The sequence below is a fragment of the Talpa europaea genome, assembly GCF_964194135.1.
Source record: "Talpa europaea genome assembly, chromosome: 7".
NCBI lineage: Eukaryota > Metazoa > Chordata > Mammalia > Eulipotyphla > Talpidae > Talpa > Talpa europaea.
Genome location: NC_140074.1, coordinates 120,165,661 through 120,180,006, shown reverse-complemented (window position 1 = coordinate 120,180,006; position 14,346 = coordinate 120,165,661). Strand labels below are relative to the sequence as shown.

General features: G+C 54.7%; 1 protein-coding gene across 1 annotated transcript; it reads left to right on the top strand.

The window, feature by feature from the left end:
- Positions 1 to 6,530: 6,530 nt before the first annotated feature.
- Positions 6,531 to 8,865, top strand: KRT16 (keratin 16; the record flags this gene model as incomplete). Its single annotated transcript, XM_084237124.1, has 6 exons — positions 6,531 to 7,058; positions 7,470 to 7,552; positions 7,679 to 7,835; positions 7,950 to 8,111; positions 8,204 to 8,329; positions 8,641 to 8,865. 6 exons carry the CDS (start codon positions 6,531 to 6,533, stop codon positions 8,863 to 8,865), a joined length of 1,281 nt encoding a protein of 426 aa, XP_084093250.1.
- Between the last annotated feature and the right edge of the window lie 5,481 nt (positions 8,866 to 14,346).

Here is a 14,346-nt window from a genome sequence, read left to right as displayed (position 1 = left end):
GAGTGGGCGATGGAGTGGAGAGGGGGGATTGGAGTGGGGGGGATCCACGAACACCCCTTCACCCCTTGTTGTTGATTTGGAGTGAGGGGACATCTTAGAGGGGAACAGAGTGTAGAACTGGGCAGAACTTGGGCGTTTTGAACTTGCCAAGGGCCTGAGAGCTGAGGGAGGGTGTCCGGGCAGCACCAGATCCAAGGTGTGGTCAGCATATTGGGGGCCTCAGGTGCCTCTTGCCCTTTAAGTAGGTCTGTGACCTCGGGCTGTTGCCGAGCCTCATTTTCTCACCCATAAAAGGATGAAGTGAGAGCGGGAGGCCGACATAGCCAGCAAGTCCCCCCCCCGCCCCCAGGTCCTGGGGGTAGTGTCCACCTCCGAAGCGGGCGGGAGGGGGTCAGGACCGAGAGGAGTGCCAGGGCGTCCTGGGGGAGGCGCAGGGCAGAGGGAAGGTGGGGGCCGGCTGCATGTTTGGGCTCAGCTTCCTGTGTGAGTCTCAGGGAACCCTAAAAGGTCAGTGGGTCTCTCGGGATACTCCCATCGCCTCCACCCCAGGAATGTGAACTGGAAACTTGTGCTAGGGAAGCTGCGGGCCCCCTGGAAGTGTGGGAGCAAGGGGGCCCTCTCATGGGGGTGTTTCCTCAAGTGGTCAGCTGCTGCAAGGATGGGGCTGGAGAGCCACTGTAGATCTGGGGGGGGGTTGTGCTACCTTCTCTGGCACTTTGCCTCCCCCTGGCCCCAGGGGCCATAGCCTGGCAGCAGGGGCTGGTGGGAAACTGGCCCGGGAAGGGGAAGGGTGGTCCTGCCCTAGCCACTCCCAGGACTCCCCTTGAGTAAATCTGGCGCTGGGTGGGGCGGGTCTTATTGTCTAATTTTCTCTAAGAAGTTGGGGTGAGCGGAGGGGGCACAGAGGGGAGGAGTGCCTCTGCCCCAATTCACTGGCCAGCCTGGGACTGGCTGCCGCTGCAGAGTCAGATCAGACGAGGGCCCTCCAAACACCCGGAGCCGGAGCCGAAGGCGGGCCCGGGGCAGGCAGGGGGCAGGTGTGGCTGAGCCCCCTGCTCCTACCTCCCCAAGCCCCAAGGCCTGGGGGCTGAGCCCTTCTATGAAGTGTGTGTGGGGGGAGGACTTTGGGCGAGGTCACCGGCCCTTTCTCTACCTTGGAAACCGCAGTAAACAAAGGGTGTGATGAAACCCAGGTAACGGCCCTTCGGGCCCTGACATGGGACAGTGGGCTCCTTTCTGCCAGGAGCCCACACTCCCCTCCCAGATGCTGCAGGTACAGACGTCATCCCAACGCTCCTGGCGTCTGGGCCTGCAGTGTCTGGGCGGGGAGTGTGGCTCTGCCTCCTGGGCACAGTTAGGGCCGGATGGAGGGCGGGAAGGAGGTAATGCTCCCCCACCCTGGGCTCCCTCTCCTTTCTTTCCCTTCTGTCCCCCACCTTCCCCCCCCCCCCCATTCAGCCACAACTAGAAGAACCGGCCCTGGCCTAGGCCTGCTCATCCAGAGGGTGACGTCATTTATCGGGAAGTCCCGGAAGCAGCACGGGTGCCCCATTGTGTAGAAGGGGACACTGAGGCTCCGAGGAGCTGTGACTCAGTCCTTGTCTGGATCCCGGCACGCCAGGGGTGGGGCAGCCCATCTCTGGGAAGAGGAGCTGGTGAGCCCCACCTCCAGCACCACCCCAGCTCTCAGGCAGGGGATTCAGGGGAATCTCTCCCAGAGAGGTCCACTCCTGCTAATGGGGTGAGTGAGGAGGGGTCAGCGCGTGAGGCTGTGCAGAGACATCCCTGGACGGTGCCCCTCTGCTGGGGCTGAGGCCCCTGCCCGCAGAGTGGGTGCTTGGGAAGCCATGACAGGGGCAGCAGAGCTGAGCCAATAGAGGAAGCGGTTATCACACGGGGGGCAGGGTCCCCTGGATGGCCCTGGACCCACCCTTTCCTGAGTCCCAGGCCTGGGCTGGAGGGGCTACTAGGGACTGGGGCCTATGGTCCCCTTTGTGAATGGTATGCAGAATTTTGGGGGAGTTGACCCAGGCTGCTGGGAACACGTGCCTGTAGTAGGTGTCGGGGTCCAGCTGTGGGACTCTCCAGAGGGGCTCGCAGCATCTGCACCGTGTTGGCCTGCAGTTGCCCTCGGAGCTTCATCCATTGTCATGTGATACGCACACCCCGGTTCCTGGCCTGGGCCAGCCCCTGGGACTCTCAGCTTCCACCCCCACCCACCGGCAGGGTGACCTGGCCACGCTTCCCACAGGAAGGCTGCCCAAGGTGCTGCGGCGCTTGGCGCCTACCTGTGTGGGGCTGGGGTTGGGGGTGGGGGCGAAGGGACACGGGCTCTGCGCTGGAGGCTCAGATCTCTGGGGCCTAAAGGACCCCGGTCTAGGGGTGGTAAGGAGGGCAGAGTGGGGTGCTGACAATCTTCCATTAGCCCCTCGCAGGGTGTTTCTTGTGCCTCCCCACGCTGTGGGCTTGAAGAGAACAGTGGGCAGCAGCAGGGAGGTCTTGCCTCCAGGCACAGACCGAGCTTGACCGGGCTGAGGGTCCCTCCATGATGGAGCAGCCCCTACCCTCAGAAGGGGGTCAGGCATGGAAGCAGGGGAGAGGACCAGATATGGCGGGCTGGTGCTCGCAGTCAGTGAACTCCAGGCCTGTCCTGGCCCCGGGACTGTCACCAAGCCAGCGCCCGCGCCCGAGACGGGTGTTCCCTCCCCAGGAGCCTGGACCATCCTTGCAGACTCCCCCGCCCTCCCCCTCCTCTCACCACACGATCCCACAGAATTGGTGTTACTCTATCCCTCCCCCCCCACCAGACTGTATGCCCTGAGTGCCCAGCAGTGCATGGCACATAGTAGGTACTTGACAAATGAGCGCTGAATAAACGCAGTGACAAGCGCAGGTCTGCGCCTGAGTTATTCCTCTCACTTCTGATCCTCTAACGTGTCTGTGGAGTTACAGCACCATTTCCCAGAAGAGGAAACTGAGCCTCAGGGAGGTGGAGCCTTTCCCCAAGGTCTGACTCTCCCCTGACCACTCCCCCCGCAGCCCCCTCTGGCCCTCCCAGCTCTCCTACCCTTTCTGCTCCTCCCTCCAGTCCCCCCTCCCGCCCCAGGCCAGCTCCAGGCTGCTCTGTCCTGACTCGTGGGGAATCTTCTCTTTCTTCATCCTGCCCTGAAGCCGTGACTCTGGCTGCCACCAGGTCCTGGGGGCCCCTTTCCTTCTGTTTCTTTGGGGCTTCCTTTCCCTCCCTTCTGCCCCTGCAAGGCCTCTTGGTCAGCAGAATCCCCTGGGAGCCTGTAAGCTGCGCACAGCAGGCTCTCCAGGGAGTGCTGATTGCCAAGGGTCGAGAGCTTCCCACGGGGAGTCTGGTGCTCTCCGGGCTGGGGTTCATCACACAAGTCGGGGCGTGCATTGGCCAATAGTGGTTCCCGTCCAGCTCAGGTATGAGGTGACCTCATACCCGAGATGGGGTGGGGTGGGGGAGGAACCCATCGCCTGCAGGGATGCCAGGTGGGTGGGAGTCCTTGTCCTGGGCCCTGGGATTAGGGCAACCCTAGGGAAAAGCCCCCCTGTTCCTTCTTTGCCAAGTCAGGCCTTTGTGGGCCCTGCTGGAGCTCCTCCTCATCACTCCAGGCACCTTCTGGGGGAGCTTCTGGGGGCTTAGGGCTGGGAGGGCAGCCCCCCTTTACTGTTGAGGCTTCGGGTGGGATAACGCCCACCAGCTGTGTCCTGTGGGGCCCCTGCTCCCCAGGTTTCCTGCCACGAGATGCTGTGTTCCCCAGCCTTAACATGCCCCTCCTTGGTCAGATGATAAGTTCCAGGGTCAGAGTCAAGTCATCACCCCCACCCCCGGCCCGTGCCCGGCGGTGGGGCTGGTCTGTGGTGTGGACTGAGTGGTTCGGGCTTGGTCGGCAGCTTCCCTCAGCTTCTCAGCCCACACAGGTGCCCAGACCGTCAGGGCCCAGCCCTTGTCTAATCCCACCCCGACTCCTCCAGCAGGGCGGGGCGGGTGGGCTGGGGCAGAGAGCTGACTCTACAGGGGAGTCTGGTTCCCCTGGGGGAACTCGAAAACCCTCCTGGGGGGTACTGGGAGAGTGGGGGTGAAGCTTGGTTATGGGCTTGGAGCCGGCTTGGAGCCCCTGCTCTTCTGCTTCTGTGCTTTTAACTTGGGACGAGACTGTCCCTCTCTCTGCTTGGGCTTGGTGTCCCTGAAGGTTATTTCCAGTTCTGAGTCTATGAATGGACCTGACCCTCAGGCCCCATATCTGAGACTGTGGGGTTTCTGTCCAAGATTCCAGGGGTCCCTCTGTACATTTTGGGTCAGGGAGGGGAACATTAGCTTCTCTCCTCCGGGCCTGGCCCTGGAGATGGGGTTCCAGGGGTATCAGCCAGCAGTGTTCAGGCTGAAGCAAGTCCTCTCTCGACTCCTGTCACCTACACTTCAGAGCAAGGCGGTGGCCAGCTCTGTGGGTCCCCCCAGAACACCTCGAGGAGGCCTCAGTCTTTGGTCCCACCAGCCCCCATCCTCTCTCTAGGCCCCAGTGCCAAGGTCATGCCCACCACTGGCAGAGCTTGTCCCAGACACCATGGGGCAGGGGATGGTCCATCCCTGCCTGCAAGGCCTCATGGAATAGCAGGGTTGGGCTCTGGGTTTTAATCCTGATTGCGCAGTTTAAAGCCAAGTGACCGGGCTGATCACCCCCTTTATTCTGGGCTTCCTTCTGAATCCCTACTCCCCAAGGTTAGTTCAAGACCATGATGTGGGCCTCCTTAGCGGTGTAGGGGTTAAAGTCTCAGCACTATGAAGCTATCACTCAAGTTATAGCCAGCCACCGTGGCACGGGTTTGATCCCCAGCCAGGGAGCTGACCCACATGGCACAGCAGACCTCTCCTGTCTCCCTGCTGCTGCCCTCAGCAGTGAATTTCAGTCAATTTGCCTATTCTGCTCCCCACTCTGCCTTTGGTGATCCTCTCACCCCCACACCTTTGGCTTATACCCCAGCTCTTGTATGCATAAATAAATAAAATAAATCTTAAAAAAACCCCACCACGATGTACGATTGAGACATACCAGGTTGGTGGAAAGGACTTGCGCTGCGTGAGCGGAGGCACAGGGTTCAAACCTTGACTGGGGTCCTGGGGAGCCCCCTCACCCATCTGGCTCCCTTGTCTGTGAGTGGGTGGCAGGACTAATGCCGCACAGAGACCATGTTACACATGTAAGCACTTCACGCAGCACCTGAGTGAGCAGATGACCAGAGGATCACCCGCCTCTCCTCTGGTGAATGGATGGAGCTGGCCTGCCCAGCCTGGAATCTGTGTGCAGAAGGATGCTGCTGGGAACTGAACCCCATTAATGACTGTTTTCTATGTGGGAACTTGAAAACCCTTGGAGGGGTCAGGGGTCCTGCATGGCGCTCGTGGCAGGAAGGGGGCTCTCTCCCCACAGCTCACAGTGGGTGCCTGAGGTTGGAGACATGCACTGGGGGTGGGCTGCTCCAAGGTAGTGATGCAGGGGTGTAAAGGAGAGGGCAGGAGTATGGGACGGAGGTGTCAGAGCATAGAGGCGGGTGCGTGGAGACAGGTGAGGGGCAGCCAGGCTGGAAGGGGAGGCTGAGGGCGAGCTGGCCATCAGGGAGGGTCAGCAGGGTGCTCTGTGCATGTTCCCTGTGGCTGGTGGTATGTCCACCCCTTTCACAGATGAGAAAACTGAGGCCCAGGGGGCTCGGGGCAAAGTGGGGGTTCAAGTCATCACTTGTCTGACTCCACAGGGCTGGCTGGTTCATGTCCATGCACATGTCCCCTCTGGAGGCCCCGGGGCCTTGAAGGCAGCCTCTGAAGTTGGAATTGGACCCAATAGAGGAAAGAGCCAGGATTTTTTTGGACTAGAAAGGACTCGGAGACCATCCAGTGAAGCCACGTCACTTCACTGGAGGGAGACGGACCCAGAGAGTTGCGGGGAGACAGCTCAGGTCACACAGCAAACAAAGCAGAGGGAGGTGTGGGCCCAGCTCTGCGCCTGGAGCCGGCATAGAAGGGCCCCATGTCCCAGACAGCCCCGGTCCCCATCACTGAGGCTCTTTCGGGCAAGGCTGTCACCGTGGGGCAGGGAGACCTTCCACTGCTGACTCACCGCCTGGGGACGCAGCCGCCACAAAGCCGCCGTGTCAAGTCCCCGCTGGCCCCTGGGGCTCCAGGAATAGAGACAACTCCTGCCGCCCATCCTGAGTCACGATCCACTCCATTTGTGTTTTCTCTCGGCCCCACACCCCCAGAGCTGGGTGGAACTCCCAGCCAGCGCACGGCCAAGTGAGTGGACCCCAGCCTGAATAATCCGGAGCAGGGAGTTGGACGGGACCGGAGTGACGAAATCCCGGGGAACCCGAGTCAGCAGTTGGGAGCGCCCCGCCTTCCCCAGGTGAGTATAAATGTTCCTGGGGTTTGAGGCAGCACCAGCATCTTCCCAGCCTCGCAGAGCACCTTTCTCCTCTCTCTGCCAACTCGCTCGCTGCTCGCTCACACCCTCCTCAGCATCATGACCTCCTGCAGCCGCCAGTTCACCTCCAGCTCCGTGAAGGGCTCCTGTGGCATCGGTGGTGGCTCCAGCCGCATGTCCTCTGTCCTGACCGGAGGGTCCTGCCGGGCCCCCAGCGCCTGCGGAGGCCTGTCTGTCTCCTCCACCCGCTACTCCTCTGGGGGAGTCTGCGGGATGGGGGGCGGCTACGGTGGTGGCTTCAGCAGCAGCAGCAGCTTCGGTGGGGCCCTGGGTAGTGGCTTCGGTGGTGGCTTCGGTGCAGGATATGGCGGTGGCTTCGGTGGTGGCTTTGGTGGTGGCTTCGGTGGTAGCTTCGGTGGTGGCGATGGGGTCCTCTCTGGCAACGAGAAGATCACCATGCAGAACCTCAACGACCGCCTGGCCTCCTACCTGGACAAGGTGCACGCCCTGGAAGAGGCCAATGCCGACCTGGAGGTGAAGATCCGGGACTGGTACCAGAGGCAGCAGCCCAATGAGACCAAGGACTACAGCCCCTACTTCAGGACCATTGAGGACCTGAGGAACAAGGTGAGAGCTGGCAGGGCAGCTCTGCGGGTGGAGTGGAGGAAGGCCGTGGCTGTGGTGGTCCTTAAACGGGGAGACTGAGGCCTACCTTGGGGAAGTGGCAAAGGGCACCCATACAATTGATGGCATAGGTCCCTTTTCAGCATTTAGGTATCTCCCATTCCCTGCAAGCAGGCCTTGCACTGTGCCCCTAGCCTCTCAGTCTCGGGCCCAGGATGGGGAGGTGGGAGATGGCGGGAGTGCATCCCCTGTATGTCCTGAGCTAGGGGACTCCATACTAGTGGGGGAGTAGAGCCTGATCTCCCAGCCAGTTGGTCTCCAAATTTGGGGAGACTGTTTTCTTCCCTCTCTGCTCTTTGCTCTTGAGCAAGGGTTCTTGGCTCACCAGGCCTCCTGTCCTTCCATCCCCTGCAGATCATCACGGCCACCATTGAAAATGCTCAGCCCATTCTGCAGATTGACAACGCCAGGCTGGCTGCCGATGACTTCAGGACTAAGTGAGCAGACACCATGGAGGGCAGAGGGCAGGGGAACAGTGAGGTTGTCCATGCAGAGGACCAGCGGGTCTTCAGCTGTGGCAGCCTCATGGATGGAGCCTGATACCCTGACCTCTGTCCTGCTAGGTATGAGCACGAGCTGGCCCTGCGTCAGAGCGTGGAGGCCGACATCAATGGCCTGCGCCGGGTGCTGGACGAGCTGACCCTGGCCAGGACCGACCTGGAGATGCAGATCGAGAGCCTGAAGGAGGAGCTGGCCTACATGAAGAAGAACCATGAGGAGGTAGGTCGCCCCTGGTGTTGGTGGGGAGACTGGTGGGTCCGGTGGGGTTGCAGCTACACTGGGGGTCAGGAGACAGGTGAGGTGAGCTGACCATCTCTTACCATCCTTTTCTAGGAGATGTTTGCCCTGCGGGGTCAGACTGGTGGGGATGTCAATGTGGAGATGGACGCTGCCCCCGGCGTGGACCTGAGCCGCATCCTGAACGAGATGCGCGACCAGTACGAGCAAATGGCGGAGAAGAACCGCAGAGACGCCGAGGCCTGGTTCCTGAGCAAGGTGGGGCATGGTCCTCAGGCCTCCGCCTGGACTTCCCAGCCAGGGCACCTCAGGAGTGGAGCCTCACTTTCTGCTCTTCTTTCCTCTCTCAGACAGAGGAGCTGAACAAGGAGGTGGCCTCCAACAGCCAGCTGGTGCAGAGCAGCCGCAGCGAGGTGACAGAGCTCCGCAGGGTGCTCCAGGGCCTGGAGATCGAGCTGCAGTCCCAGATCAGCATGGTAAGAAGGACCTGGCCCAGCCCTGGCCCAAGTCACCAGTAACGACCACCCCTCTTCAGCACTGCCACATTGCAGTTCTGCCCTCTCTTCCCAGGAGCAGGGCTGGAGGGATCACTCTACCCTTTATATAGAGGGAGAAAGGAAGGCCCAGAATAGTGGAATAACTTTTCTCCATGTTGCCTGCCCCATCAGTAGTTCAGCAGGGGCCTAACGCTCGGTCTCTCTCAGGAAACATGTCCAGAGACCCAGAAGGGCAGGAGTGACATCCCCTTCCCCTCACCATTGACTCTGACTCTTTCTTCCCCTCACAGAAAGCATCCCTAGAGAACAGCCTGGAGGAGACCAAAGGCCGCTACTGCATGCAGCTGGCCCAGATCCAGGGTCTGATCGGCAACGTGGAGGAGCAGCTGGCCCAGCTGCGCTGCGAGATGGAGCAGCAGAGCCAGGAGTACCAGATCCTCCTGGACGTGAAGACCAGGCTGGAGCAGGAGATCGCCACCTACCGCCGCCTGCTGGAGGGCGAGGATGCCCAGTGAGTGCTGGCCCCAGTCCTGCCCCATGGACCCTTCAGGGCCTGGCTGCTCCCAGCACATCTAATGGCTCTGTCTGTTTCCCCACAGCCTCTCCTCCTCCCAGCAAATGTCTGGCCAGTCCTATTCTTCCCGGGAAGGTAAGGCTCCTGAGTGAGGGTCCTCTGCTTATTTCCATGAGGGCTGGGGTGGGGGCCAGTGGAGGTTTCCTCTCCCAGTGTGTGTGTGGGGGTTGTCTGGCTCCCACAGCCCTTTTCACCTCCTCTTTTCTCTCCCACAGGTTTCTCCTCCTCGTCCTCCACCATCCGTCAGACCAGGCCCATCCTCAAGGAGCAGGGCTCGTCCAGCTTCAGCCAGAGCCAGAACTCCAGGCCCTGAGCTGCCTCTCCCAGAGCCTGTTGCCCACTTCCCGGCCTCACCTCCTGAAGGCCTGGGTCAGGCCTCTGCTCTCCAGGCGCAGTTCCCAGCTGTCTCCCTGCCCCCTCTGCTGGTGGTGGGCTAATAAAGCTGATTTTCTGGTTGATGCAAACCTCTGTGGTCTCCATTCTTGAACCTGACTTGGGGGAGGGTGGCAGTTGAAGGTGTCTCCCAGGAACCGTTCTGGGGCCCACAGCTGGAGAGAGGCAAGTGACAGAGCACAGAGAAGAGCTTGCAGGTTCTTCTGGGAAGGCCTCATGCCATCGTGCATTGGGGGGAGTGGGAGGAGGGAGCCCATGTGAAGCATTTTATGGAGGTGCTTTCTTTAGACCCTCCTACCACCTCTGTGAGGCTGGGGTGGTTGGGTCCTTTTAGATAGGAGACAATCCCAGCATTCATAAAGCCCTGTGGATGCAGCAGTTGGGGTCACCCAGGTCTGCCTGGCTACCACATCCATGCCTTTCTCTTATGCTGCTCTAACGTTTTTAGGCATTTTAACCCAAGGACTCCAAAGCTGGAGGTCTTCACTCTACCCCTTGACACCTCACATTTGTACACAAGGATCTTTGTGTTAGTGGATGGAAGGAGGAGCCTTCTGCCTTGGGGTTGGTGTCCATGGTTAGAACTGGGCTCTTTCTTCTCCCAAACCAGTCCTTTTTATCAGCCCTATTGATGCCTGCCTCTCCCTCATTCCCCTCGCCAGTGAATTGAGTGCTGAGTCTCCTAGGAAATATCTTCCCTCTGTGCCCTCCTCTGCAATCTCCCCCTTTTTCCCCCCTTACCCCCATCAGGTCTGCTTCCTCTCTCCCTAGTACTGGGCCCCTTGTCATCCATCTCCCCCATTCTATTTCTGTCTAATGACCTTTCTAACAAGAATCAAGGACAAGGATGTGCCTATCCCATTAACCACTCCATGTTCCCTTTTCCTCTAGTGCTCAGCCCTCAGCCTCAAACTACTTGGGGCCTTCCTGTCATTCTGCCCTGCACCCCAAGAAGCAACCATACCAGACTAATTGCAGTGTCCCACATCTCTCATTTTCTATGGGGGCCTTCCATATTTAAAATTTATAATAAAAAATCTAAGTTGTATATGTGTAACATTGTAACACTTATTATGAAAAAGAGCCATTCCTAGCAGGTTGTACGTCTCCATTCCCACCTCCTACTTTCAACTCTTAGCTGTTAGTTTTGATATTTTCTTCCTTATTTCTAAACAATGCACTTATATTTCTTGGTTATTCTAGCTTTAGTTTTTAATCACTAGAATTCCAACTATGAAGGGTGAGGATTTCGTTTTCTTATACAATATTGTCCCTCCCTACTTTTTCCTACCCTCTCATATTTTCACTAGACAAATGCTTAATGTTTACATTATGCTTATTTAAAAATTTTGATTTGCTGAAGTTTTCTATTTACCTATCAGTCCCCAATTCACTCCAGAAGTATAAATTTCCTCTTAGTAAGTTTAAACACTGTAGAGCACATCAATTTCATCTTGAAGCTATCCCTCCTGGAGTCCCCTCTCTGGTCTGGTGTGTTCTGGGTGCTCTTTACCCCTGCTATCGTCCTGGAGCCTCCTTCTGTTGTCATCATGGGCATTCCTTCTTTCTTCACTGTATTCTTTGTTTCCCAGATCCCATGTCTTCTCTTTTCTTTTTTTCTCCCCTTCATTTTAGTGAACTCATCCACTCATCTCTAGTTTCTAGAGAAAGGACATGTGACCTTTCATGTCTGAAACTATCATTAGTCTACCCTCATTCTTGATGAATAGTTTGGCTGGGTATAAAATTATAGGTTGGAAAGAACTTTCCCTCAGCATTTTGAGGGCATTGTTTCATTGTTTCCTAATGTCCAGTGTTGTCACTGGGAATTGTAATGCTATTTTGAGTCGACATCTTTTGTGCTATTCTATTCCCACATCTTTCCCCAGAGCTTTTAGTTTTTGCTCTCTCTCTCTAGTAGAGAATATCAATATCTATAGCTTTTCCCCTTGGGTAAGTTTTTTTCCTAGGAAGGATGCCGTTAATGTCCTACCTGGAGTTTAAAAACATACCGACTTTCAGGAAACCATGTGAAAGAAGGGGGTGTCATTTTAGTTAATCTGACTTATTTCAGTTAATTACTCCACACTTTGCTGTGCTTGGTGTCTCAGGGTTTAAAACCCTTCTGGGTAAATTCTCTAGAGTAAATTTCAGTTTCTCCCCAGGTAAAGGAGGAATGACTGGCATTTGGTTGGGTGGGGGAGTGAGGAGTTTATGGACCTGCTTTTTAGACAGAATTTTGATCCATCTATCTTTCTAGCCCACTGGCACGCCACTTTCAGAGATACCTGGCATCTCCCATTCCAGAGACTTTCAGCACTGTGATGTGTGAATCTGCTTGCTTCTTGGCTTCTCCCCAGGAAAGCACTGAGATTTCTTTTCTTGCTTTTTTCTTTTTGTTTTTCAGAATCTCATGTTTTGTTACAATAATCTCCTCTCCTGTTCTCTCTGTCTAATATGGATTTTTTTCTATTTATAGTAATTTTAGGGGTATTTAGAAATTGAAGATAAACCACAGGTTTCACACAAAGTGCTGCTCTACGTGGCAAAATATTTTCCACCTTTCAAGCCTGCTGAGTCTGATTCATCACTCCTAATGCATTACCATCATTGGTTGTTCAGCAAAAACATCTCCCTTCTTTTGGTCAACAATCCTAACATCAGGGTCATAGGGTGAGCTTATGATTCAGACTGGGCCCCAAATTACAGTACCAAAGGTAATCACTAATAACATTTTGATGAGATCTTTCATATAGATAGGAAATACATATTACAAGTTTTGTGTATACATGTATATGTTTTATATACAAAACATAACTATAATCACCCTGAGTATCTATACTGTCTCACATAATTCAATTTTTAGTAATATAAAACAAACACTTCCTTGTGTTATTAAAAATGCTATACATTTTCAACACTTTCTGTGGTTGTTTTTTCTTTTCTGGTTGCCATTTAAATCAAAACAACAATGAATGTCTTTCTGCAGAAAGCTTTTATATATATTTTGCCTCTATTCCTCAGGCTAGATTCCCTGATGTATAATTACTAGATAATAAGATAACAAATAGTTTGAGGCTCTTGATTTGTATCATCAAATTGCTTTAAAGAGACGCTGTACCAGTTTACATTTTTTGCCAGCAGGGAGTGGGAGAGGTTATTTCAATACACACTCACTAACTTTGACTATTATTTAAAAAAAAACACCTCTTTTGTACATTGATTGACCTGCTATTTTTTTTTTAAATTTTTTTTTTTTATAGAGTGACCTGCTATTTTTAAAACTGAAATTACACAGAGATAGAGCATCCCTGAGCCTGGGTTTTTAAAAATTCCCACGCTGGATGGGGCATGTGTTCCCAAGTTGCTCAGTGAGCTGTCAGAAGGCGGATAGAGAACGCCCTCTACCTGGGCATGAGGAGTGATTGAACAAAGCTGCCCTGAGGTGTCTTCAGAGAGCTGGCCACTCAGCAGTGGACCCTTGGGAAGCCCCGTGAAAAAGGCCTCCATTTGACCAATGGGAAAACTGAGGTTACAACTAATCAAGAAAAAATAACCCAACTCCTTGGGTTTCCTCGCTAGTTAGGTAAAACTCCCTGAGGGTGGAGCCACACTCCTGTTCCTTGCTGTGTTCTGTGGAAACAAAATCTGAGCCCTTTTCAAGATGAACACTATCAACACAGAATGTGCTGGGGCGGGGACCGGCTTCTCTGTTCAGAAGCGCCTGCTGCCTGGGTTGCTCAAGCTAAGCCCCAAGTCCCAAGTCAGACCTCATCTGCTCTGTGTGGCCTTCCCCAGTTCCCAAGATTCTGGAACTTGGGATGAGAAGGTTGAGAACTCGCTAGTGTTTCTGTAATGTCTCTATTTTGAACACACCCTTAGATTCTTTATGCTTGAGTTAGTGTCAAAGTTTGTGAAATACTGTTTTAGATAATTGCATAAGTGCTGAAACAATGGCCAGAGTGAGAATTAATGATAGTCTATAAAGTGCATCTGCTGATGTAAATGAATTAGTGGTAAGCTTGTAAGTTTTAGCTGTCTTTGGGTCCATTGTTCATGGAAGCTATAAAAAGCACAGTTCCCTCTTGGAGTCTGAGATAAGTGACTGCTGTTTGCCTTCCCATTGCTGAGGGTTGTTGTTTATGCTCTTCTAGCAGCTTCATGAAACATAAACATGAATCAAACCTTTTATTTTGCTTGTCCTCAACAAACTTAGATAGCACCCAGCACAGAAGGGACATGCAATTAATATTTGTGGAGTCAAACCATGGGTTTGGGTAGAAGACTTTGCTCTTTCTGGTCTCCATGGAAACTTCTCAGAAGCAAGTTCCTTGAGGACAGTTTTCTCTGGCTTCCACGTGCCTTTTGTCACATGGGTATCAGGCAGCCCCCTTGGGTAGGCGTTGCTGACCTGCCTTGGAGAGAAAGTAAGACTCTTCCTGAGCCATGGAGGCGCAGAGCCTGGTCTGCAGGAGCTGGGGCACCAGACAAGGACCTGCCTCTGATGAGCTATGTGGTCATCTCCGTGAGCACATGCAGTTCTGTACTCCTCCCACACCCCCATCCCCAAGAGTCCAGGAGCCTTGAAGGGCTTCGAGCAGATCAAGGGGTGTTACAGCAAGGATGATAGCAACTTGGGGGAGTTCAGGGAGTTCATTTCTGACCAGTGTTCCTGTTGACACATGGCTGGAGGCCAAGGGTCTCTTTCTTTTCTACAATGATAGGATTGTTACACATCAAACAGATCTGTTTGGTTCCTTCTGATTTTTTTTGTCAATATGTTTATTGTATTGCATTTATCTGAAAAGTCTCCATAAAAAATGATGGCTTGGTTTAGGAGCTCTCAGCAGCCTGCCTCAAGCTCTGAGGAAGCTTGCCTTCATCTTGGGATGGCTGCGTTTTTTTTTTTTTTTTTTTAAAGATTTATTTATTTATGTGGGCCCCACCTGGTGGCCAGCGGTTGAGCGCTGGGCTGCGAAGCTTCCCCGCAGCCTCTGCAGCGCGTTAGATCCCTGGCTGCTGGTGAGGG